This window comes from Heterocephalus glaber, unplaced genomic scaffold (assembly GCF_053883595.1).
Source record: "Heterocephalus glaber isolate CG9 unplaced genomic scaffold, H.glaber_assembly_v1.0 deba00001004, whole genome shotgun sequence".
Lineage (NCBI taxonomy): Eukaryota > Metazoa > Chordata > Mammalia > Rodentia > Bathyergidae > Heterocephalus > Heterocephalus glaber.
This window is the reverse complement of record NW_028258179.1, coordinates 4905111-4930862: the sequence shown is the minus strand read 5'-3', so window position 1 is coordinate 4930862 and position 25752 is coordinate 4905111. Positions and strand designations below refer to the sequence as shown.

Below are 25752 nucleotides of genomic sequence, written 5' to 3'. Positions count from 1 at the left end.
GGAGCACAACTCTTAAGAACTGGGCCTCAGGAAGAGGGTCCTGGAGAACACAATCCTACTAAGAAGGAAGCTCCACAGCAGGGTCCTGCAGCAGACGGGAGCCACCCCACCTGCCCGAGGAGGTGGCAGGAGAGCCTGTCTAGAGAGGATTGAGCAGCGGGAGCAGACTCCAGCAGCGCTATCTCTGTACCTTTCTAACCATCCATAGCCTCGCTGGGCCCCCATCTCTCCTTCTGAACCCTCTCCTGGGCCAGGAACCTGACCGGTGAGGCTCCAGGATCTCCCCTCTCCCCTCTGAATTCTCCTGCACCTCCTTGCCTGTCCCCAACGTATCGCGTCCCTGGAGTGCTCTCAAGGGACTGTGATTCCCTCTCACACCCACAGAACTGATCCCCGGGGCTGGGGGAGGACTGTCTTCTTCTTGCTTCCCCATCAGGCCCGCTGCCTAGCTTTCTTTTCTTCTTTCTTTCCTTGCTCCATTATCTTTCAAAAACTCCAACTCCTTTGAGGTTTATGTCTCTAGGTCCCGCTATATTCCTTGATGCTGTCATCTTCAAACCTTCTGGTCACAGCCCGGACTCACTAATGTTTTGGCTCAGAGCTCACTGCCCCCCGCCCCCACTCCTGTGGACTTTTGGAATCCCCACCTGCATCAACGACCTGGCAACCCCAATCTGTCACGGGAACCACCCACCTACTGCTTGTCTCTTGTCATCGCCACTCATCACACTACCTCCAAACACAAAAGGCCAAACATCAGCCTTTCTGATGACAATCTTCTGTCCTACCAGCTCGCTGTGGAAACGCCACTCCAACACTTCTTCAGTTTGCCCAAGACCGCCAAGCCGCAGCCCAGACCACATTTTACTACTCGCTGCCCTCTCCCTAAGGTTACTTCCTTCCTTGGCTCCACAGCAGCCATGGCCCACCATTACCTCCCCGTCACAGACCTTGGGCCCTGGGGCTTCCTCCTCTTTCTGCTCAACCTGCAAGGCCTCCCTTTCAACCAGCCCCGCTATCTGCCTTCCCCTACCTAGATTTGAGGAGCTGAATGGTACTGTAGAAAAATACCACATAACTTGGCTAATTAGTCTAAATTGGCAATCACAAACATGTTTTATTTGGCTGATAGGATGTTTGAGAATGCTTAAACTGAGGAATTTCACACACAAAAAATATGTATTTTTTTGAAAAAATCGTAAGCTCTAGCAGCTGTGGACAGCTATGTGCACATGGTAGCAACCACCTGAGCAGGAGAACAGATGCCCCGCCGACAGCAATAAAAATGATCTCAAGCACCACTTACGTAGGTGCACAGGGGCCACGCAGCATTTGAAGAGCTTTATATCCGTGAACTAACTTAACCCTCACAACAACTACATTATACTATACTACTATCCAGATAAGAAAACTGGGGCCCTGATCGGAGGAGTAAGTTGTGCACTGCCACACCACATTCAAGCCTTCAGTGTCCACAGCCCTCAGCCACCCCAGACTGCCTCTTCGTGGCTGTAGCTGCCACCAGGGCCCTTCATTCATGTATGCTACCTATTCTCCTGGGCTCCCCAACAGTCAGCCCATGCTCCGATCCTCAGTCTCCCCCCTCTTGGTTATGGCAACATCATGCAATTGCTCCACTTAAACACTTGGGAGTTGCCCTGGACTCCTGCCCTCCACACTCACCTCTCAGCATGTCGTGTCAGCTCGCCCTCCACGTCCACCCACTTCTCTCCACCTTCGCTGGCCCCGTCCTTGCCTGCGTCTTTATACTTTACTCTCATGGCTTCCTCAGTAGTCTCCCAGCTTCCACTCTACTTTCTCCATCTCACAATAGCCAGAGAGGTGTTTTAGGACGTGACACAGGTCTGTGCACCCGTCAGTGACTTCGCATTGTACTCCGAATAAAATGCAACCCTCCGACACAGCCGAGAGACGCTGTATGCCTTGGCTGCTGCTAACTCTCCAGCTTACAGTTCCCGCTGCTCACATGGTTCTAGCAGGCTTCCTTCTTGGTCCTCAGCACACCAAGGCCTCTTCTGCTCACTGTTCTTCCAATCCCGATCTCTCTGCCTATATTCTTTTCCTAAGGATTTAAATGTCTGACTTATTCTCAGCGATCAGATCTCAACTCAGATAACCAGCTCCCAGCTGCCTTCCCTGACCCATGGGAAGGAGCACCCCGATGATTGTCTCTCATCTCTGTCTCCCTCATAGTAAGGATCACAGACTGCAATCTCTGCTGGATTACTTCATTTTTCCTACATTCCCTGTGGCATTGGTCCCTGGTCCCTGGTGTATATGCTTGGCATTTGGGCTGTCAAGAAACATCTCTCAAGCTAATTAACTAATTAATTAATGTCTGCAGTTGACGTTTTCCCACTGCCCCTGGTATTAATGTTATGAATACTACTTCTCCCTTCAGAATAAATGGGCATTCCACTGTAATGCCCCTGCTGCTCTTCTCATCTTGAATCCACACCCTGTATTCTCCAGCTGATTCCACTCTTAACAAAGGGAAAAGGTCCTAGAAACCAGCCCATCCTATCCTGTTTTTCTACACTAGGATTTTTTCAGAGGTCCAGTGACACCATCACACCAACATTCCAGGAGAAAGTCTGACATCGCGCCTCAGGCAGCTCTGGGGCTCAGCTTGAACTTCCTTTAGCCAAAGCATCATCTGGGATCTGAAACAGCCAATTCTACCATCCGCGCATCTAGTCACCTTGGTCATGACCCCAACAGAATGCCTATCATGCACTCACCTCTCCCAAAATCTCCTCTCACAACCTCAACACTGCAGAGAGAGGAAGGACATGTGCTCTTTCATGAGAGAACCTGTGCATTAAAACACTTCAAAACTCCATGGCCAGTTGTGGTGGTACACGCCTGTAATTCCAGCACTCAGGAGGCTGAGGCAGGAGGATAGCCACAAGTTCAAGGTCAGCCTGGACTACATAGTGAGACCCTGTCTCAGAAACCAAACAACAAAACAAAACAAAAAACCCTGCATGTACATGATTATGTGCTCTTACTGCTCAATTTCAAACAGAGAAATGAGATTTCTTGGTCACTGTGATCTCTTCTCCACACAGGGCAAAACAATGAAATGTCAAATTATTGGTCAAGGTATAAAAATATTATTCTACTCCTATTTTTAAAACTCCCTAGTCTTGGGCCGGGCATGCTGGCACACGCCTGTAATCCCAGCACTCGGGAGGCAGAACCAGAAAGATTGCCACAAGTCTGAGGCTAGCCTGAACTACAAAGCAAGTCCCTGTCTCAAAAAAAAAAAACAAAACAAAAACCACCCTAGTCTCTCCCAATAAAAGCTTTTTTCTCTGGTTGGGGAGTAAAAAAGGCCATGATATACACAAGTCAAAATACAAAAGTTAACATTTTTATGTATATCTGATACGCTTAATTGTCTCTGACAGCACTAGCATATCCTTTCTTGTCTAGCTTTTTACCTTCCCCAGCGAGGCCTACACACAGAAAGCAGATGGACTGTGTTTCTCTGCCTATGAAAATCTTATTTACAGTGTTGTACAGTTCACACGGTGACCTCATATCTGGAACCTATTCCTCTCCCCATCTGCAAAGAACAACTGTTTGTATGTGGGGGGAGGCTCTGGCTACAGAGACTCACGATGTCACAGGCTGAGAAGAATCACAAACTCCTGGGAATGAGAGTTGTTCTATTGATCAGATTTTTATTTTGTTTTTAGTGTCAGGGGAAAAAAAATCACTTCAAAAGCAAAAATTAGCCGGGGATTTGGCTCAGTGGTGCCACCAACCTGCCTCACAAACGACAGGTCCCGAGTTCAATCCCTGGTACCAAAAACAAAAATTAACAGAGAGCAAAAATTATTACCATTTTGCAATATTGTTCTCACCCTGTCACCATATAATTCTGTGAACAAAAACTAATCTATTTTTCATTCAAGTTATAACTAAAGTTCCCCCTACTGCTCTTCAAAATACAGTACCTTGATCTTTACTCGACCCACTCCTAACTATTTATTCAACATAAATTTACTGAGCACCAGTCAAATGCCAGGCACTGGGCACTGGGCTAACTTGTGGACTAAGACACGACCCTGCCATCAGGAAATGAAGAGTCTACTTGGGGAAAGAGAAAAGCAAGAAATGGTAACGGGTTTAAAGTGCAAATAAAAAGGCCACTCCATGAAAGGGGAGAAGTTGGGGGACGGCAGGCGGATGCTGAAAAGGCGGCGCAATTCCATCCAGATAGTGCGCGGAGGAGTTCTCAGCACCAGGAGCACAATACAGCCACAGAGGAGTCCAGCTCACAGTTCTGGAGGAAAAGTGTGCAAGCTCAGGTGCATGGGGCAGAGCATTCCCAGAGGGCAATGGGAGACGTGGATGGGGGAGCCACAATGGGTCCTCCTGCCGGAAACAAGGAGGGCCAGGGCACTGCAGGCAGGTGGAGCTCAGGACACAGCTGAGCAGTGAAAAGTGAATGCACAGACGAACGAAGGGAGCAGCTTCCGCTCCCCTATGAGGGGCCTTGTCAAAGAAATCCAGGGAAAGCTGTTTTAAAAAGCAAAAATGAAGGCAATGGTACTCCTAGAATCAGAAAAATCAACTCATTTGTTAAAAATCAGTTTTCTACCCAAGGATTGATGTCAATCAAGAATACACTTGACCCACACAAATACGGAGAGGCGATAAACAGGAGAGAAGATGATAGTATCCATTTTCAGATGGATCCTCAGTCGTCAACACAAATAAAGAAACTGGGCTTTAGAAATGAGAGAAAATGAGATACAGTCAACATTTTCAGGTGAGCCAGGTACAGCAGCATGTGGCTGTATGTCTATACTAATCCAAGGGTCATGAAATAGAATTAGCTCAAAGGATACACAGTCCTGCCGCCCTCTCCACCCTCTGTACCTGCTTCCGCTTTCATGCCCAAGGAGACCAAGGCTGTCTTGATCCGTGTCATTCTACAGCTCACCCGTCTGTTCACGCCACTGGCTGGCCACAGCTGCCTCCCCCACTGTGTCACCTGTCTAATAGGCCCATACTGGTCACCTGCAGGATCCAGCCCACATGGCACCTGAGAAGACTCCTCTCCAGAACTTCGGTCCATGATTTCCCCACAACACTGTCCCATATACCCTGGTCACCCTTCTATCACAGCATTGTGTCCCAAACCATCCATTCGCATGATTGTGTACCCCACTGAGCTGGAAGCTCTCAGTGCAGAATGACATCTCAGCCCCAGTCCTCTGGAGAGCACCATGTGGCATGCTCCTATCTGGACCTCTTCCTGGCTCACAGGACACGCTCAGGAAACACTGGCTCAGCCAAGCCACTGAACTAGCTCGTGAACACATCGACATTGGGAAACTATCAGGCGCCCAACAAATTCTGCCTATGGCTGCTCACGGTTTCCTGTGCAACCTCAGCCAGTTTTCTCAGCCATGCAGATCCATGTGCTTCAGGCAAGCTCAACTACTCGGTGTTCCAAATATCCAAGCCCTACTCCCACTACTGTCCACTGGGAAAGCTCGCTCTCATCTTCCCTTATTCAAACTGCACCACCCCGGGGAACAGCTCAGTATCCCCTACCCATAAAGGAGCCCTACATGATGCTAACTGGAAATAAGGGCTCTCTAAACCCAGAGCACTTCACCCACTGTTGTCTCTGGTGCCTATCACTTCTAGACATACTGGAGGCCTCAGAAGCAGCAAGCACTGCACTTGTTACATCACCATCCCTAAACACATAAGCATAGGGCCGGGGACATAGCTCAGTAGCACCGCGCCTGCCTTGCGCGTACTGTCCTGAGTTCGATCCCCAGTACCAAAAAGAAAAACCACTCCCCCTAAGCACAGAAGCACCAAACAGGAAACAAGCTAAAGGAACAGCAGGTTGCTGCAGGGAGAGCTTGCCAGTGGGCGTTAAGCACCTGGATTAACGTTCCTCTCTTCAAGCCTTGTGAAACATCCTCCTTGGACAGGTAGGTTTCAAATATGCTCTTTTTCTTCCCTCGCATGGACTTGTTCTTTGACTTTTTGTCACCTGGCGAAGCACCAGCACCATGTGGGCCGACCGCAGAGGACACACCTAGAAAACGAGGCAGCCGTCAGCTCTTTCTTCAAACATCTCTGCATTTTAAAAACTGGAGGTATTGTGCCTTTCTGCTGTTATCATTATTCTTAATATTATATATAAAAACTACGAAGAGAATGAAACTCTGATGATGATTTCAGTCACAAAAAGAAAAGAATGAGTTGGAAAACATGAATAGGGCCGGGGATTTAGCTCAGTGGCACCGCGCCTGCCTCATAAGCACGAGGTCCTAAGTTCGATCCCCGGTACCAAAAAAAAAGAAAAGAAAAGAAAAGAAAACATGAATGAAACATACACAGGTGAAATGTGATTTCTAAATAAGCACAACATACATGGAACAAAATCTGAATAATGGGATCAGTATGCTTTGCTGATTATACATATAAAATTTTTAAAAATAAAATTATTAAAAGATTGTCACTTTTCTAAAGGAAATTAAACAGCTGCACTCAATATAACAGTAAATTAAAACAGTGAGAAACCACACCTAATCCTAGAAAAATAACACAGGAGAAACTTTTAACATTTCACCAAAAGAAGTGCAGTCCCGGTTAGTCCCAAGAGTCACCCTCCACCTCCACTCCCACTCTTCCTGTGTTTCAGTCCTTCAGATGCCATTTTCCTCTTACCACCTTTGGGGGTTCCCAGGGGCCGGAAGTTCAGCTTGTACTCAGAATGGCTCATTACTGGTTCCAAGGTCACCTCTTCTCTCCAGATCCAGGGGAGCCTCCACTGCTCAGCTCGGAGTTCTCTCTGCCTTGGACAGCTCAGCTGTCTCTAGCTGAAACCAAAGAGAGACTGGTGAGCAGCAGTAGTTAACCTATGGCCTCCTCCTATCCTGTCAGAAACTCAGTACTTAGATGCACTCTGATGACAAAGGCCCCTTGCCATGGTACCCTGCTAGGTTCTGGTGTCACCTTCTCCTGGGCAGATCATCAAGCACACCATCTGTGCTGAGTGAGGCCTTTGCCCTCACAGGTACACTACATTGCTCCTTTGGGGCACTTCAACCAAAAATCTCCAAAAATGGGGCACTGGAGTAGAAAATAAGGAACGACGCAGTTCCCTTCAGCTTGCGAGGTTTGTGAAAATAAGACCACCCAAATTTGGTTGATTCTTGTATCTCCAGGTTGGTTGTGATCCATTGATTCTGAAGGGAGATATGCATGAGGGATTTTATGGGTGCCATGCTCAGTGCCACTTGAGTCTATCAGAGCTTATGGCTGAATTGTGCAGGACTGGGCTGGCTGTCCTCAGGTGCCGCTCCTCTGGACCTTTGGCTGGTCCACAGACCCAGGGTGCTCAATGCTAAATCGTGAGTGGTTGCAGCTTCTGTGAGAATATGGTAAAAGTACTATGTTCTAGAAGATGTCTCTTTACACCTTTTTCCATTTTGTTCCATTGCAACCTAATATGAACTGATGGTGACTCAAATGAGCCTGGGTCTTTCTTAGGCAGAACGGTATAAAGATCTACCATCTAAAAGCACTAACAGGTACTAAACTAGAGCTCAAGCTGTGGCATTTTCTAAGTTTAACCTTGGACAGGTGGTATACCTCGATGAAATAAAGTAAGGGAACTCCTGAGAATTCATCAATAGAACCTAACTCATTGCCACAACCTGACGCCCAGAACTATGCAGACAACCCCAGATGGCTCACAAGCTTTCAAAAACTGGCACTATCGTAGTCAGAAGTCTATTTCTCTTTTCTTACCTGCCATTACCCCAACCAGGTATCTAATCAGAAGTTCAGGTAGCTGCTTCTCAAGAATACAAGAGCAGCTGCCTGGGTCAGCAGGCTGCAACAAGCACCATGCACCAGCCCCCTGGCCTGCCACCTGGACAACGAACATGATGCCACAGCTTCCGTTTCCTCCAAACTCCCCACACACATCCTTCATTTTTCTTTCAATTAAAATTCATGCTAACTCAGGAGAAAAGAAGCAACAAAGATAACAGGCCATTTAGTGATGTATGAAGTGGTTCAGAGATAAACAACTGCCGCAAGGATGGCGCAATAGAGATGGGCTTAGAGAAGCAGCCAGGGAGTGGTAACGGTACAGAGAGGAATCCAGACTGATGGAAGCTTAGCCCAGAAATGCAATAATCCTCTCATTAATTCAACAAATACTTCTGCAAGGCACTGTACTGGGCACAATGGAGGATACAAGGTCATTAGGTTTAAAAATTCATACTGAAATAATAATACATGTTGGGAAGTGATCAGCACCTTATTGTACATATGAGGAGGGGCAAGAGTATCTTCAGATCAGGATATCTGAGAGAACTTTGGAAAAGATTTTAAGGAAGAACTAAGAATCTGAGAAAGGAGTACTCCTGGAAAAAGCAAGTCAAAATACAGACACAAAAAGAAAAAACAGGCAGGTTCCTGGAACATTAACTCCATCTGGCTAAAATCCCACCTATATGGAGGGAGGCAGTGGCAAGGAAATTAAAACAAGTTGGAAGGTCTAGAAAACCGGCTGGGTTTTTTTAAAGACACCAGGGAGTTGCTGAAGCATGAATGAGTAGAAGAGAAGAATAACTGATCAGAGCGGTATCTCTGGAGAAATCAACGTGGTACAGGACTGAGAGTCAAAGTAGGTAGAGAGGGACTCACAGCAGCTGCATCTCGGGAGACACAGAAGAGAGAGGCAAGGGTAAGGGGGCCCTGAACTGGGCTTGTACAAGCAGACACTGGGAAGAAGTGGCCCTGACACAGTGCTCCACAGGACAGATGGCACACCTGGCAACAGGCCGGGCAGGAAGGGAACCAGCACATGGCAAATGGGTAGGTTTCCAGCTAGGAGACTGAGAGACAGGGATGTCACTATGTCACAGAAGAGACAAATTCTATTTCAAGTACTATATCCCTCCATATGGAGCAAGCCACCAAATGCTTGGCAAGTGGAGGGTAACTTAGAGAGAGAAAGTAGCCAGCCACCTGCATGAAGATGGCAACCCACAGTGCTCCAGAGTGAATGACACCAAGAAAAGACAGAGGAAGGACAGGACAAGGGATGCTCACCCCACCTTCCCTTCACAGTGACACAGCTGTACAGGCCAACTGGCCCTGGAGAAATCCTGGACACGCCCTATTCTAACAAAATCAGAGTAAGGCAACTTTTAGGAATACAAAGAAGTAGAAAATATAACAAAGAAGCTGTTATGGCTTGTGTTTAGATGCCCCCACCCCCCCGCAAAGCCTCTTGTGGTCTTAGGTGGGGCTTTTTCTGAGGAGGCCGAATCTGGAGTGTGTGACTGATTCACAGTGCAATGCTAGGCCCAAGGGCACCAGGATTGAAGGTGTGAGTGCTACCCTTCCTAAGTAGCCTGAATAAGATAAAAAGGGGCAGAAAGATGCTGTTACGGTTTCTTGTTGCTTTTGCTACTTTGTGGGTACCATGAGCTGTTTCTCCTCTGTGATGCCCCTCTGCCTTGGACCTAGCCAACTATGGACTGAAACCTCTACGAACCGTAAGCTAAAAAAACCTTTCTTCCTTTAACTTTGTTGTTGGCTTTTTTTTTTTTTTTTTTTTTTGGCACCAGGGATCGAACTCTGGACCTTGCACTTGCGAGGCAGTCGTCAGAACCACTGAGCTAAATCCCTGGCCCTCTTACTTTAACTTTGGGTATCAGGTATTTTGTCTCAGCAATAAGAAAAGTGACTAAGACAGAAGCTAATAAAGATGTAGGAAAAGAAACAACAAAGTCAGTTACTATGAAAACAAGGAAAGCCTTTCAGCAAGAAAAGCCTTTTATCTGGCAGTAATTTGCCAAAACAGAAGACAAAAGAAAAGACGAGAGGAAGCAGGCCTTTTAGAAAACATGGGGTTATTACTTTAGCCACATATACGTGAATCTACAAAAAGGGCGATAATGTAGACATCAAGGGAAAGGGTACTGTTCAAAACGAACGCCACATGGATGTCACCATGGCAAAGCTGGACGTCTACAGTGTTGCCCAGCATGCTGTTGGTATTGTAAAGGAGGGCAAGATCCTTGCCAAGAGAATCAATGTGCCTATTAGGTGTATCACGTACTGTTAAGAGCTAAGATAGCTTCCTGAAATCTATCAAGGAAAATGATCGAAAAATGAAGGAAGTCAAAGAGAAAGGTGCCTGGTTTCAACTGAAGGCCCAGCCTGCCCCGCCCAGAGAAGCACACTTTTCAAGAACCAAGAGCAGGAGCCCGAGCTATTAGGACATATTCGTGAGTTCATGGCGGATGCAGGTGTGTGTGTGGGTGTGCACGCGTCTACAGCTCAAGCACTCAGCGCCTAATACCCAGAAATGTTTAAAATAAAAAAGGTCCTCTGAATTCTAAGGACAGTTTTCTTAACTGAACAAGTATGTGATGCCCTTGCCCCAGAGAAATGAATACTTAGAGCAGATTCTCATTGTACCCAATTAGTGGTGCCACATCTTTACTCTTCATATTCAGTGTTTTTCTTGCTGAAAGATACAAGGTATCTATTTCAAATGTATATATATTTGATTGAAGATAGTTCCTCTAAGTCACCATGAGAAAAAGATGTATGAAAACAAATGTAAGGCAAGCTATGGCATTACAGTTAAATAAATGGTTTAAAACATGCTCCCCCGCCCCCCCCCCAAAAAAGGAAGAAAGAAAACAAGGAGAAAAGAGCTTCCAAAGGACAATGGATGATCAGGGTTTGCGCCCCCTAGTGAGTAAGAACATAACTAGCAGCAGCATTGGGTAAGGTGAGGGCTTGGGGGCAAACTGCCAACAACCCAAAAGAGAGCCACAGTTGAGAGCAGGGTACTACATACAATCCCGATGGAAGGAAGAAATCAAAACTAAGGGGAGTTACTGCCAGATAAGTGAGGCGGGGGTATGGAGATCTTAATCAAATGTTCCTAGGTCGGCAGCATCTGTACCTTTCCTCCGTGTGCAGACATCACAGTTTGTGATTTCTACCTCATCGTCTCCAGCTCACAAAGACAAGGAATGTTTGGATGGGCACAGCCTTGTACCCCTAAGGACTCTCACTGTGTTCAGGACACAAGAGGCACTCAACAGCCACTCTGTACATGGACAATGAGTGGGTCTCTGTCAGCAAGCACTGAGAACACCAAGACTCATTCAGGAAAGCCACATGAAAAACAAGGCAGCAAAAACCAAAAAAGAACACAGGACCCAGGCAACAAAGTTGGTAAGAATAAGCTGGATTGGAGCCAGGGATGTAGCTCAGTGGTGCCGCGCCTGCCCTGCGCCTGCCCCGCACCTGCCCCGTGCCTGTCCTGAGAGCACAAGGTCCTGAGTTCCATCCCCAGTACCAAAAAAAAAAAAAAAAAAAGGAAGGGCCAGGGATTTAGCTCAGTGGTTCCACCGCCTGCCTCACAAGCGCAAGGATCTGAGTTCAATCCCCGGTACCAAAAGGAAAAGAAGCCAAGAAGCCGGATAGGGAGGGAGGAAGTCAAAGTTCAACTTTTGGTACCAGTGCACTGGAAGGAACCAGGAAGATCCTCAGTTATATAAGAAGATCCTCAGTTATATAAGTTATGCTAAGCAGAAAATGACCAAACAGGCAAGTGTGTCTTCCCTGTGACATAGCTGTGAAGTCCATCAACCCCGAGGAAACCCTCAGCACTCCTCCCCAACACACTGAAGCACAGGGCAATTTCCATTACTCACCAGCTTCCAGTGTGAGGGCCCCTGATACACAGCCTCTCTGCCTACCAGCTCCTGAAGAGGGGGTCCCACTGCGGAATAGTTAGACATTCTGAAGAACTGGGCTTGGGTTAAATCAAACAGGCAGTGATGGTCAACATGACACATGGTTCAAAATGGCAGGCATGATGAGGAGTGGCCCTTGAGAAAGCACTTGAGAAGGTAAATCTGAAGAAAGTATCTGAGCAAAAGAAATGGGTCTCTGAGACCCTCTGAATTCCCAAAACCTAGCGCAATGCACAGTGCACAGCAGGCACTCACATTCTGAATCAAATACAGCCTATTTGGGACAAAAGTCAGGTTAAAATAAAAACACACCAGCAGGCAGCATGAGGAGCAGGGCCGGGACTGTGGGGGCAAAGCTTGAGAAAGCCAAGCCTCACAGACGCCAGTGCCACATCTGCAGACAAAGTGGAAGAAGCAAGAACCTAGAATTTGTGTACTTTCTTGCTTATCTTATCTTAATCTCAGCCCAGAAGAGTAGCAACAGGACACATAACCTTACGAACCTTAGTACTAAAAGAAACTCAAGGAGAAAAAGTCAAAAGACTGGTTTAAAGGGAATAAAGTTGAGTCTTTTCAGAAACTCAAGAAAAAGCCAATGAAAAGAGATAGAAAAACAAGTGAAAGAAAACACCAGTGATGGAATAAAGGGGGAAAAAGAGGAGGGGGAGAAAAATAAAAATCACTGACATTAGAAAAATAAACAATTTACATTACAAAGCAGTGAGAAATACATAGGTTAGTCAACACCACTTTTAAAAATAGCCAATAGGTCCCTGTTTCATAATATACACCAAAATAAGCTGCAGGTGGAATAAAATGTAAATGCTTAAAAATGAGACATAAATACAGAGAAAGGGGGAAAGGATGGCCAGAATGGTTGAATGAGGAATTTGACAAATATTACCCCTTAAAACAAAAACAACCATAAAACTGGACAAAACAGTCAAACCCATTTAAAGATGTGGATACAGATGGAAAACATACAACAAATTGAGAAGCTGGTTCAGGAGAATTGAATGAAATGTAGAACAATGAAAATGTGTGGTGGTGCAGACTGGGGCTCTCACCTTCCCACACCCACTCCCAAACCCTTGAGACAAAGCCTTCCTAGGGCAGGGCGAGGTGTGAAACTGGCACTCCACTGTCAGAGGGAGTTCAAAACAAAAGTAAGTCCAAGGGCCAAATAAATAACCAAACCAATCAGGAAAGCCAGTGTCACAGCTAACCTGAGTCTGCAATAAGAGTTAGCAGACCAACCAGAAATTTCACAGGAGAACCAAGGAAGGAGACAGGCAAAGTGGACTTGATAAGAACTGACTTTTTCCTGCTGGTCTGGAAGGCTGTGGACACCGAAGACTGCAAGAGTGAAAGAGAGAAATGAGAGAAGCACAAAGCTACTCATCCTTGGAGGAATGTGAGGCCTTGGAGAGGTAGAAAGGAAGACCCAGGACAGAACTGAAAACTAAACTTTGTAAAGCATTCCCCAAGCCGCCTCACAAAAACCAGTGACAAAAGGTGGGAGCCTCATTCCTCCAAGGAATTTAAACCCAACTCTCAGCCAATCAGATGTGGATATCCTAACCTAAGGGCAACTACCTGAAAGGCTGAAAAATAAAAGCAAGAAAGAAAACTAGCAGAGACATCAGCAGCCACACATTGCAAGAGAAACAGATGCCATGGCCGGCCAGGGCATTAAACAAATACCTCCAACCCTGGGGAAGAAAGAGAATCAGAATATATTATTTAAAATGTCCAGTCTACGGCCATACCACCCTGAATGCACCCGATCTCGTCTGATCTCGGAAGCTAAGCAGGGTCAGGCCTGGTTAGTACTTGGATGGGAAAAACGTCCAGTTGTCAACAAAAAAATAAGATAGGCAAAGAAACATAAGGAAGAAAAAGCTGTTTTCATAAAAACTGTCTGGAACAGCATGACTTTTTAACCTAGCCAACAACAACTCCAGGGCAGATATTATAAACATGTTCAAAGAATTAAAATAAACCATTTTTAAGCAAAAGTATAACAATGACTCATCAAATAGAATGTCAATAAAGAGGGACAAGTTATTTAAAAATGGAAATTTCAAGTTGAAAAATAGAATGACTGAAGTAAAAAATTCACTAGAGAGGCACAATAGCAGATTTGAGATTACTAAAGAAATAATAAAAGCGAAGACAGATCAATCAAGATTATCTAACCTAAAATACAAGAAAGAAAAAAGAAGACACAATTTTTCATTCCAAAATCGGGAATTATAACAGATTCACTCCATTTTTTAAAATTCTTGATGTTTGACCGATGACTTATTTTAAGCCTTGCCTCCCTCCTTTTCCCACTGGACCCACATCTGAACTGATAAGAAAGTTCATGTGTCCCCCTGCCTGTGACCCCAGCAGGAGATTCAAATTTTGAAATCTCCAGTGAATACATAGGAACATCTCTCCAGTCTCTATTACACAGGCCTAGCCCACTCTCTTGACTTCACTCAAACCAGCCCAGATTCCTTGTACAACTCTACTGTCCCCAGGAGGCTCTTAGGTGACTAATAAATTTTCTCTCAAATTCTCTTGGTGTATAGAGTGCTTTCAACATAGACATTTTTCTTACCTGTAAATTGGGAGGGCTCCTCCCACCTCCACAGGGTGACCATTAAAGAGGGGACATCTCTACAAATCCTTCAGAAATTAAAAAGATTATAAGGGGATAAAATGAAAAACTTTATTCCAATTAGATAACTTAGATAAATGGGCAAATTCCTAGAAAGACAAATTACTAAAACTCAAAAAGAAATAGAAAATATGGATAGATATATAATAAGTAAAGTAACTGAATCAATAATTTTAAAAGCTTCAATAAAGAAAAGTCCAGGACCAGACAGATTCACTGAATTCTACCAAATATTTAAAAACTCTTCCAGAACATAGAAAGAATTCATTCTATGAGGTCAGTATTACCCCAAACCAAAGCTAAAGTCATCAAAAAAAAACAAACAAAAATGTTTTTAACATGAGATAGTTCCAATTTTTAAAATTTCTTAAGTCAGCTTTGTTAATTTGTTTTTTCTGTAAGAATTTGACAATTTCATATAAAGTTTCAAAGTGGGAGCAGAATCTTGACCAAAATACCCTCTTTAGTTTGCTTAATACCTGTAATAGTGCAGTTCTTTCTGTAATGATGGAAATTTTTTATATCTGTGTTGTCCAATATGCTACAGACATTCCTTGTTTAATGACTGAGTTTCATTCCTGTGGCTAGATTGTTAAATGAATTGGCTGCTAAATGAGGAACTGTATATAGTAGTACATTACAATATTCAGAACAAAGAAATGGTCAAAGGAAATTCCAACTTCATGACTTTGCTTTTATTTACATAACTTAAATATTGTACTGTACTGTGTAACAGAACATAAAACTACAGTACTATACTGTTCAATCAGCAAAAGTTACAGTACTGTATAAACAAGGTATACTACACAAAAAGAAGACACTGAGCTTGTATAAACAAGATGTACAGAATTATATATACATAAAAAAGATGGGTCATAAGTCCTAGTGGCAGGTCATAAGTCCAAGCAGCGCTCCTCAGTCGTAAGTTCAAATAGTTTTTAATAGGTAAGTTGTTAAACAAGGTATATCTGTAGTCACTAGCCATGACTTTTGTGTAATTTTAAAAAGTGGCTAGTGCACTGAAAACTGCCAAGTAAGAAACACTTGTATTTCATCTTTATTCTCAAGGAAATTTTCTCAGTTTTTATATTCGAAATGGTCAATTATTTTCTCTCAGTGCTTTGAAGATGAATTTCATTGTCTCACGGTCTCCATTGTTTTGGTTGAGAAGCAAGCTGTTAGTCTAATTCTTTTTTTTTTTTTTTTGGTACCAGGGATCAAACTTGGGACCTTGTGCTTTTGAGGCAGGCGGTGGAACCACTGAGCTAAATCCCTGGCCCAGTCTGTTAATTCTTTGAAAGTACAGTATACTGTTCCCTCTTCATACTCCTACCAACATCTGAAATTTTTCTCTTTATCTTTGGTTTCTTGCATGCTTACCACAGAATTCAAGGATTCAAGGTATGGATTTCTTTTTAACTTGTCTGGTGTTGGTAAGCCTTCTTAAATCTATTACTTAATAATCTTCCTCAGTTTGGGAGTTCTTGGTCATTCTGTTTTCAAATATTGCTTCTCCCACTCACTCTCAACCCTATCTGGAAGTCCAACTACACACTTCCATATCTTTATGTCTCCTTCAACCTCTTTATTATTTTCCATCCTCTTTTCTTTGCCACTTGACTAATTCACTCTTCAGCTCTATTTAACCTTTAGTTAAACCTATCCATTAAGGGGCTGGGAATTTAGCTCAGTGGTTCCAGCACCTGCCACGCAAGCGCAAGGTCCCGAGTTTGATCCCTGGTACCAAAAAAAAAAAACAAACAAACAAAAAAACCTATCCATTAAGTTCCTAACTTCGGTTCTGTTTTCAAGTCCAGATTTTTTTTCCTTTTGTGGTCCTAGGGATTAAACTCATATGAGAAACACACTCTACCAATGAAGCAGTCCTTTTTATTTCTGACTTTGAGATAGGATTTCATTAAGTTACCTAATCTGGCCTTGAACTTGTGATCCTCTTGCCCCAACCTCCCCCATAGCTGGGATTACAAGAGTGTACCACTGTACCAGGCTTCATTGTTTCTAAAGTTTTTATTTCTCTGCTGAAAAAGCTGAATCTTTTATCTTTTTGAACAAGGTAAGTAGAGTTATACTTAAGTCCACTCCTGAAAACACCAATATCAGAAGCCCCTATGGATATAACCTCTTCTATTCCTTCTACTTCATTTTGTTCATGTTATTTGATCATATTCTGCCAGATACGTTTTTATTTTAGACTGTCCACATTTGCATTATTTTGTAGTAATAATTTGAGGCCTAGTATAGTATCATTATGCACATATATGCACTTTTATGACAAGTACTTACGACAAAGACAATAAAATAAATGTATTCAAAGTAAAGCAACAGTCCCTGTGAAGCCCTTTCTATATCTAATTTACTCTTGCTCCTAGGCTATGCCCTGTCAGGGCCCCAGTCCCAAATAAGGGTGATTCGCCAACAAAAAACCCCTCACATTAGCAAGACCTGAACTCCAGTCTCTATCCCTGTAACCCTAAGAGACTATCAAATGCATTGCTCAGTTTTCTTCCCTCAAAAACTTATCCACTGGGGAAAATTGGCCCCAAACACTTTCCTAACCTTTCCTAAGCTTTTATTATCTCCTACATAGCCACTCTCTTAGTGCCTCCCAATTACCTTCAAGTATATTTGGGGGAAGAGGCTGCCTTTTCCACTTGTTGTATGAAGGAAGATTCATTTCTACCTACTGCCGGGGATTTAGCTCAGTGGTTCCGGCGCCTGCCTTGCAAGTGCAAGGTCCCAAGTTTGATCCCTGGCACCAAAAAAAATAGTCAGAAGTCATTTCTAACTACTGTATTTTCTATGCCATAAGAGTGAAATTGTCAACCTCACTCTTAACTCTCTCATTTTCAAAATCTTAAATTTCCAACTTCCTCCTATACAGATTCACTCTTCTCCCTGACAAAGTTTCTCCATACCTGTACCAATCCTCTTTTACCTTCTATGAGAGGCCAAAATGTCCCTACATATTTACAACTTAACCTCCTCAATCTGTTCTTTGTCCTATTTTTATCTGTTGACTCTAGAACTTTACTACCACAGCCACTATTCCTTCCATAACAACCTTCCCAACAGCACATATCCAAACTAAGGGCCTGGCCCTGCTCCCCTTCTGCCCACCTCAAGCCACCAACTACCATTGCATGTCTGTCATTCACATCCCTGACAAAGTTTAAAACTGTGGCCTAAAAAGACAAAAACAAAAACAAAAAAACTATGGCCTAGACTAAAACCTCTATTTCCCCCATTATATACTGCTTACTCTCCCTTTAGAATATAACTTTTGTGTTCATCCTTACAATAAAATAAAGGTTTCAATAAAACTAGAAAAGAAAATCCTCATTACTTAAATATGGCATACCCTCAGATTTTGGAAGTTTTATTTGTTTTTTAACTTTTTTTTTTTAACCTGTATACAGAATGTCACTGAGTAGCTCTTCGGACTACAAACTCTTCATCCTTGGTCTCCAGTATATCTCAGTCTCCTGATTCATCTATCTCTCCCTGCAATTCTCAGATTTCCTGCTGGACCCTCTTTTTGCACTTGCTATTTGTTTCTACCATTTATAAGACTCCGTTCTTAAAACTCACTTCATTTCTCTGTCAAAGAGTTAAATCTCTAGCTCAACTCTCCAAAGCTCTTTAATTTTCCAATTTCCTGCTAATATTAGCAAGCACTTAGAACACAGTATGTGTTTCTTTCAACTTATTATTTTACCCAACTAAGTTTGCCACCTGTATATTCCATCCAGATTAACGACATCATTATCATCCGTAAGTAGCAAACAGTCCTCATCGCATCTCATCTCTTTCCTTCCAATAAAAACCTAATACCAATTTCTATTCTACTTTCACAATCTTCCTAAATAGATTCTTTCTTTTCCAACTTAATCAGCACTGCCTGAATTCAAGTTGTTTCAACAGTGTAGCATTAAAATGACAAAACTTTCTTAATGGTTCTCTCAACCACTAATTTCAATCCATATGTTACCTAAGACACACAAGATATTTTAGGAAGTGCTTTTTCAAAGCACTCAAGCGTCTTCACTGCAACTTTGTGATCTAACCCACATTTCCAATCTCCCCTTACTAAAATTTTTTTCTGTATCACACCAGGTGGATTCCTGAAGAAAATGGTTTGGAGAGCCAATAGTTGGCACCAAAGCCTGAAAACTGGTTTAAAAATGAATTAAGTTACAAATATAAACTCTGGAAAAAACATCAGAAACAACTGTATAAGGTAGAAAACAAATGGAAACAGACTGTTGGCTGCTGAAACCTGGAGATGTGATGGCTATTAGGGTAAATTCATGTGCTTATATCCTCATTTGAGAGTGCAGGAGTAGAAGCTTTGTCCCAAGGACTGGTCCCTATCATAGGAATGGTGCAGTATAGGTGGCTAAAATCTCCATTGAAATCTCACAGGCTGCCTACACAAAAAAAGAGGAGGAGTCTGGGCGACCACAGATGCTGCCAGTGACACTGCAGAGGAAGAGAAAGCCAAAGAAGGGAATCCTTGACTCCTATGGACATTGTACAAGTCTCAGGGCGACCATTAACTCTTTAGATGTGCAGGAGAAACTCAAGACTTGAGACACTGAACCAAATTTGAACCATCTCCCATGGAAAAGGGGTCTGAAGCTGATTGTCAGTGAAATCAAAAGCATCAAGATTTCTCAGAGGAAGGTGACACGATTCAGAGTCTACACAAGAGAATATGAGCTATATTCAAGATACAATTCAAGCCAGAAATGGTGGCAGGTACATGAAAAATGTTCAATATCACTAATCACCAAAGAGGTGGAACTTAAAACCATAATGAGACAACACCTCATAACTATTGGAATGGCTATGATCAATAAGTCAAAAAGAGGGCCAGGGATTTAGCTCAATGGTTTCGCCACCTGCTGTGCAAGTGCAAGGACCCGAGTTCGATCCCAGGTACCAAAAAAAAAAAAAAAAAAAAGACAAAAGGTGAGTGTTCCTAAGGATGTGGAGAAAAGAGAAACCTTGTACATTGCTGGAGAAAATGTTAATTAGTATAATCATTAAGGAAAATAGAAGTTTCTCAAAAATTTAAAAATAGAACTACCTATGACTCATCAATTCTACTTCTGCAAATGTATTCACATGAAATGAAATGCAGAAGACCTTTCTGCCCTCCCATGTTCACAGAAGCATTACAATACCCAAATACAGAATCAACCTAAGTGCCTATAAATGGACAAATGGATAAAGAGAATGTGGTATGTATACAGTGGAATACTATTCAGCCTTTAAAAAAGAAATCCCGCAACTTGTGCTACTATAGATAAACTCAGGGGCACATTATGCTAAGTGAAACAAGCCAATCATAGACAAATACTGCATGACCTCACTTACATGTAGAATCTATAAAAGTTGAACTCATAAAAGTAAAGAGGAGAATGGCAGTTGTCAGAAACTAGGGGACTGGGAGGAATTAAGGGAGCTATTGGTCAAAGGATACAAAATTTCAGTGAGGAGGAGTAAATTCAAGAGATCTATTATACATCATGGTGACTAATTAATAACAATACATTGTATATTTAAAGATTGCTAAGAGATTTTAAGTGTTCTCACAAGAAAATAAGTATATGCAGTAATGTATGTGTTAATTTGCTTCATTTAGTCATTCCACAATGTATATATCAAAGTATATTGCATATCATAAATATACACTTTTATTTTTCAATTAAAAATAAATCACAACAGGGGCCGGGGATTTAGTTCAGTGGTTTCTCCACCTGCTGCACAAGCGCAAGGACCCAAGTTTGATCCCCGGTACCAAAAAGAAAAAAGAAAAAAGAAATAAATAAATCACAACATACTAGAAGGCAGCAGGGATGGAAGACAGGAATGACTAACTTTTGAGCACAGTATCTAACCAAACCCTAAAGCATAAAAAAAAAACTGGAAACAAAGATTAAACTCCACAGTTAGTAGGTTTGTTTTTCACAGATGTACTGTATAGGTTTCCAACTCAAAAACTACTTTCTATATATTCTAACACTGAACAAATAAGTAAATATTTATAGATAACTGGAGCTAGGTATGTCAATGTTGGAGAAAGAAGTTTCAAATACAGAAAGTGGAAAGGCTAGAATGGAAATGGAATTGGAGATGATATAACTCAATGGTTTATAATATTTAGAGACAGATATAGAATACAGATATGTCTGTATACATGCACAAATGTATGCAATTATTATGAATATATTCTTACATTTTCTACTCTGTCTTCCAAGAGACCCTCGCTTTAATGAGATCCTGCCAGCAATGAACATATCTAGTCTCTAAATGCCATTCACCACTAACAGGAACCCAGGCTCCTTAGGTAAGTGCCCAGTCTGAGACCGGGTGGGAGGGCTTGGCCAGCAATGACCCACAGCCCCAAACCAGCCGGCCACCTGCTTTGTGACGAAATTCTACTGGAGCACAACCACTCATCGAGTCAGAAGCCATCCGAGGCAGAGGTAAGCAGGAGCATCGCAGACTGGACAACTCAGAGTCACTCTCTGACCACTTAGAGAAAAAGTCTGCTAAGCCCTGGCCTTCGATATCTTCTTGTTCCAGAGAGTAAGGAAAGACTCAAAAGATGTCAGGGATGTCAAAAGTTCGCAGGAGCTAGTTGCAAAGTCCCCTTCTGGGAAATATATATGACAATTTAAGTACCAAAATGTTTAAATGATAACAGACTATAACCCATTAAATAAGAATCCATGAATCCATACTAAAAAAAAAGACAATATATTACAAACAAATGAAATGGGAAAGTGCTTCCTTATAGAATTCCAACTAATACGTGTAGAAAATGACAGAATTAGAAATTTACCACTAGTAATCACCAATCATCATAATCCACATTATTGTCAAAATGTGACAGGCCCCCACTTAACCAAGAGACCAAAGCAAATACCTGTGAAAGGGACAACTCAATATCATCTGCCCCCTGATACTAGGCACTAAGAAAAACATGTCATTTTCCAAACATGGGTTGGATCTAAATGGAGGGACCTGCTACAAAATAACTGACCAAAAATATCAAAGTCAGAAAGGAAACACCTTGCTATTAGGAGACTAAGGATGCACGACAACTCTGCAACTCTGATTGAGGATTTTCTTTTCCTACCGAGGATATGACTGGGAAAGTGAATAAGAACTACAGTTAGTTGTCAGTCAATGGTATTATATATGTCAGTACCAATTTCCTGATTCTGATACTTGTACAATGGTTACAAAAAAGAGGAAAGCTTTGTTTTGAGTTTCTGCAATCTACTGTCAAGTCAAAAAAAAAAAAAAAAGAAAGGAGAAAGAGGGCAAATAAGTAAGGCAGCTAAAGGGAATATAGTAAATGCTAAGAGAAGAATATCTGATGCAGAGTCCAGAGTAATTTTTGCACCAATCTTGCATGTCTTCTGTAAAATCACACTTTTTTAAAGAATCCAAGTCTAATTATATTCATATCTATTTCACTGAATTAATTTTCCTCCTGCTACAGAATATTCCCAACAACTGACAATGTAACAATTTTTAAATGCCCCCTACATGAGATACAAATGACACACTAAAATCAAAGAAGTCCAAATAATCAGTTGCAGCATATGCAGGTGACAAATTCATTCCATTCAGTTTCATATAAGCCAAGGCAGATTAATTAACTGTGAGTTCAAGTAAGTCATCTCAAATGAGAGCTACGTCAGTAAAAACACTGCCTCTTAACAGGTCAGAAGTGACTTTACTCACTTACATTTTACAAAATATTTTGAAGATTTAAAAGATTAAATGTCCTGAAAGGGACAACAACCCAGCACTTTTTGCAAACACAGCTGTTGGTTAAAGCCCTTGAGAAAAAGAAAAGCTCTGGAATAGCAATCAGTTGTAGGAAGAGATAACAATTATAAAATATTGAAGGAATTTTGGAATAACGTCATTAATCTAATAGTAGACTTGTGTCTAAAGATTTGCTTTATTTCTATATGCTGGGCCCTCCTTCGGCCCTGGGCGGATAGCCACCAATACGACCAGCAAGCTGCCTACTTCTGGGGGGGATGAAAGTATGCATAACGCGGGGTTTTGGCGAGTAGGAAAAGCCTCCTCTGAGGAACCGATTCTGCAGCTAAGTCAGCCAGGTGAAAGTCTCCAAGTGGAGCCCTCTAGGCAGAGGGTACAACAAGTGCATGAAGGAACTCCCAGCACGTTCAAAGAAATGGGGGAAACTGCAGGGGACACTGGTAAAGGATAATCCACTTTGTTGTGGGTTTTTTTTTTTTGGTACCAAGGATTGAACGCAGGACTTTGCACTTGCGAGGTAGTCAGTGGTACCACTGAGCTAAATCCCCGGCCCTAGGATAATCCATTTTGAATTTGGTGTGGCGATAGCATCATGACTGTGTGAACATTGCATGATGAGATTATGTCCATGTTCATAAGTGGTATCAAAGGATTTTTTAAAATATCCAGCAAAGGAAAGATCAGTTATAATATAAGGCAAATGTGCAAAAGTTATTGAATTTGAAAAAAAAAAAAAAGTTATTGAATTTGGACAATAATAAATGGGGGCACATGCACTATTCTAATTTTATATTTGTTTGAAATTTTCGATAATTTTTCTTTTTTGGTACCGGGGATAGAACTCAGGACCTTGCACTTACAAGGCAGGCATGGTGCCACTGCGCTAAATCCCCGGCCCTTTGATAATTTTTAGAAACTCTACATAACAGAAGCTTCTTGTTAAAACTGACGCTATCTCATAACTTCTTTCAGCCTGTCCTCTGGTCACCTCCCTTAAGGAGACAGAAAGGAAACCTCCAAGGGTAGGTGTACTCTGAATTGGTCCTGAATCCAGCCTGTGGCAGATAAAGCTTATCTAAGGAACAGCTGGAACCCAGGGAGTATTCAGTAAGAGAACATAAAACAATTGTATGTCAATGAAAAAGGAGTCATTCTTCCTGAGAAAAACCAGAATTGCCAGGACTAGGGGCCATCATCCTCTCAGAGATTAAAAAGCAAAACAGAGGGGCCGGAGATTTAGCTCAGTGGTTTTGCCACCTGCTGCGCGAGCGCAAGGACCCAAGTTCGATCCCCGCTACAAAAAAAAGGCACAATAGGCTTCTTCCTCCTCCATTCCTAGAGACTACTTTGGCAGGGATTTCCTGGTTGTGAAATCCCACTGTCCACCTTCAGTCTTGTTCTCACCTCTTCCTCAGCAGAGGGGAGAGGGGGACTAAGGACTCCCCACGGCCCTTGAGCTTTAGGACAAAGCCCCTCCTGAGAGCAAGCAACCTTTGGCCCCAGTCCAGTTCTGAAGGAAGTAGGAGTGAATCCCTCCAGGGACCTAGTATGACTGATAGAATGGTTAGGTCATGGTACATCAGAAACGTGTCTCTGCTAAAACAGCAGAGTCAATATTCTGAAAAACCTCATCATACAGGTTCAAGGTTCCGAATCCAAAACTCTCAAGTGCTCCAAAATCCAAAACTCTTTGAGTACCAACATGACACTACAAGAGTAAAATTCCATGTGTGATTTCTATGGCAGGTCAAAACACAGACACACTAAAACTCCCATAATAATTACCTTCAGAAGGCCAGGGATGTAGCTCAGTGGCGCAGCACCTGCCTGGCAAGTGCAAGGCGCTGAGTTCAATTCCTGGGTACCAAAAGAATAAATTAAATAAAGTAGAACAAAATTATCTTCAGGCTGTGTGTGTTTACGGCTTATATCGAACAAACGAACCTTGTTTTTAGACTTGGGTTTTAATCCCAAGGTACCCCATTATATATAAATTATTTCAGGGCTGAGGATTTAGCTCAGTGGTTTCACCGCCTGCTGCGCAAGCACAAGGACCCGAGTTCGATCCCCGGTACTAAAAAAAAAAAAAAAAAATTATTTCAAAGTTTTTAAAAGTCCTAAATCCAAAAAAAGTCTGGTCTCAAGCATTTTGGGTGAGGGATACTCAACCTATACAAAATTACAGCTTCTGAACAAAACGTTACCAACTTCTTTTAAAATACATAGTCCAGCTCTCAAGAAAGAAGAAAAAGTCCCTGGGTGCTAAAACTCAAGTAGGAGCTGGAAACCAGCAAAGCAGAAGTGAAGGCTCTGGGTGGGGAGGCCCCTGGGGTGGGGAGGACCCTGTCGGGGTGGGGGAGGCCCCTCGGATGGAGGCACTGAGGCTGCAGGTTAAAGCTGGGGGGAGTGGGGGAGGTGCGGCCCGGCCCTCGATAGATGCGGGAGGTGAAGGTGAGCCCCAAACTCCGACTCTTGAAGGTCAGCAATCTCAGCTCACAGGTGGGCTACAAAAAACACACCTGTCCGCAAAGGAAAAAAAAAAACAAGAAATAAATGTGTCTGACCTGGCTGTACGTGGGTCCAGGGGAACTTCCCCCGGAGACGGCAACACAGATTGCCACTGGGCAGTGTGGCTGAGGAAAGAACCCACAAAGAGTAACTGAAGGTGATCGTGGGCTGGGTGCGGCCCCGAACACGGGCTGCACCAAAAGCCAGTCTCTGCCTAGTTCTCCAGTCAGCCTGGCAGTCCCCTGCGTACACACACGTCCACCATGACTGCGAGCCAGAAAGAGTACAGAAAACAAGCACAACGTGGCATAAAATAATTCCAGGTCTTAGAAATGAAAACACAAAATAGTTTCAAACTATAACATCTAGAAAGAAATCCAAGAAAAATAAACACAAGTGAAAGCTTACTAAAAGACAAATCTTTTTATGCTGATTTTTAAAATTTATTTTTTATTAGTACATGTTTGCCATCCATAATGATCACATCATCATAGGGAACTTGTACCCGTACCTAACACGTCTTAATTCTTTTGTTTCCATTCCCCTCCTCTCCCTTCAACTCATCTCCTACCCATTTACAAAAGCTGTTTCCATTTTTTTCCTTCCATTCTTTTCTTAATCCCTTTTCCCTTTCTTCCCTTCCTCTTCTGCCTCCCTTTTTCCCCATCCCATTTGAACAAGTTCTTCCTACTTCCCAATGTCTATCCTTCATTTCACTCCTTATTTAACCTCTGGGTTTCTCACACAGGAAAAACACTGTGATACAGTATTTAAACATGTGTCAGATTTATTTCACTTAAAATTATGGTCTCATCCCCGGTACCAAAAAAAAAAAAATTATAGTCTAGAGGTGGACCAATTTTCCTAAAAATGTCTCAAGTTTATCCTTATTTATGGCAGAATAGTACTTCACTGTATATAAAAACCACATTTTCTTTATCCATT

General features: G+C 42.6%; 2 protein-coding genes across 7 annotated transcripts in view; both read right to left on the bottom strand.

The window, feature by feature from the left end:
- Dis3l2 (DIS3 like 3'-5' exoribonuclease 2) overlaps window positions 1-6874 on the bottom strand; it is a 262451-nt gene extending 255577 nt beyond the window's left edge. For 4 of the 6 annotated variants that reach the window (XM_087209292.1, XM_087209293.1, XM_021247080.2 and 1 more), the window contains exons 1-2: window positions 6730-6874; window positions 5937-6094 (exon numbers count right to left, since the gene is read on the bottom strand). In XM_087209292.1, coding sequence (XP_087065418.1) covers window positions 5937-6094; window positions 6730-6784 — 213 coding nt within the window. In that variant the 5' untranslated portion in view covers window positions 6785-6874. The remainder of the gene's footprint in view (window positions 1-5936; window positions 6095-6729) is intronic. The other 2 variants (XM_021247081.2, XM_021247082.2) reach the window with 1 other exon arrangement.
- Cops7b (COP9 signalosome subunit 7B) overlaps window positions 6746-25752 on the bottom strand; it is a 157378-nt gene continuing 138371 nt past the window's right edge. The window contains exon 8 of the mRNA XM_087209301.1: window positions 6746-6881. Within this exon, the coding sequence (XP_087065427.1) occupies window positions 6868-6881 (14 nt within the window). The 3' untranslated portion in view covers window positions 6746-6867. The remainder of the gene's footprint in view (window positions 6882-25752) is intronic.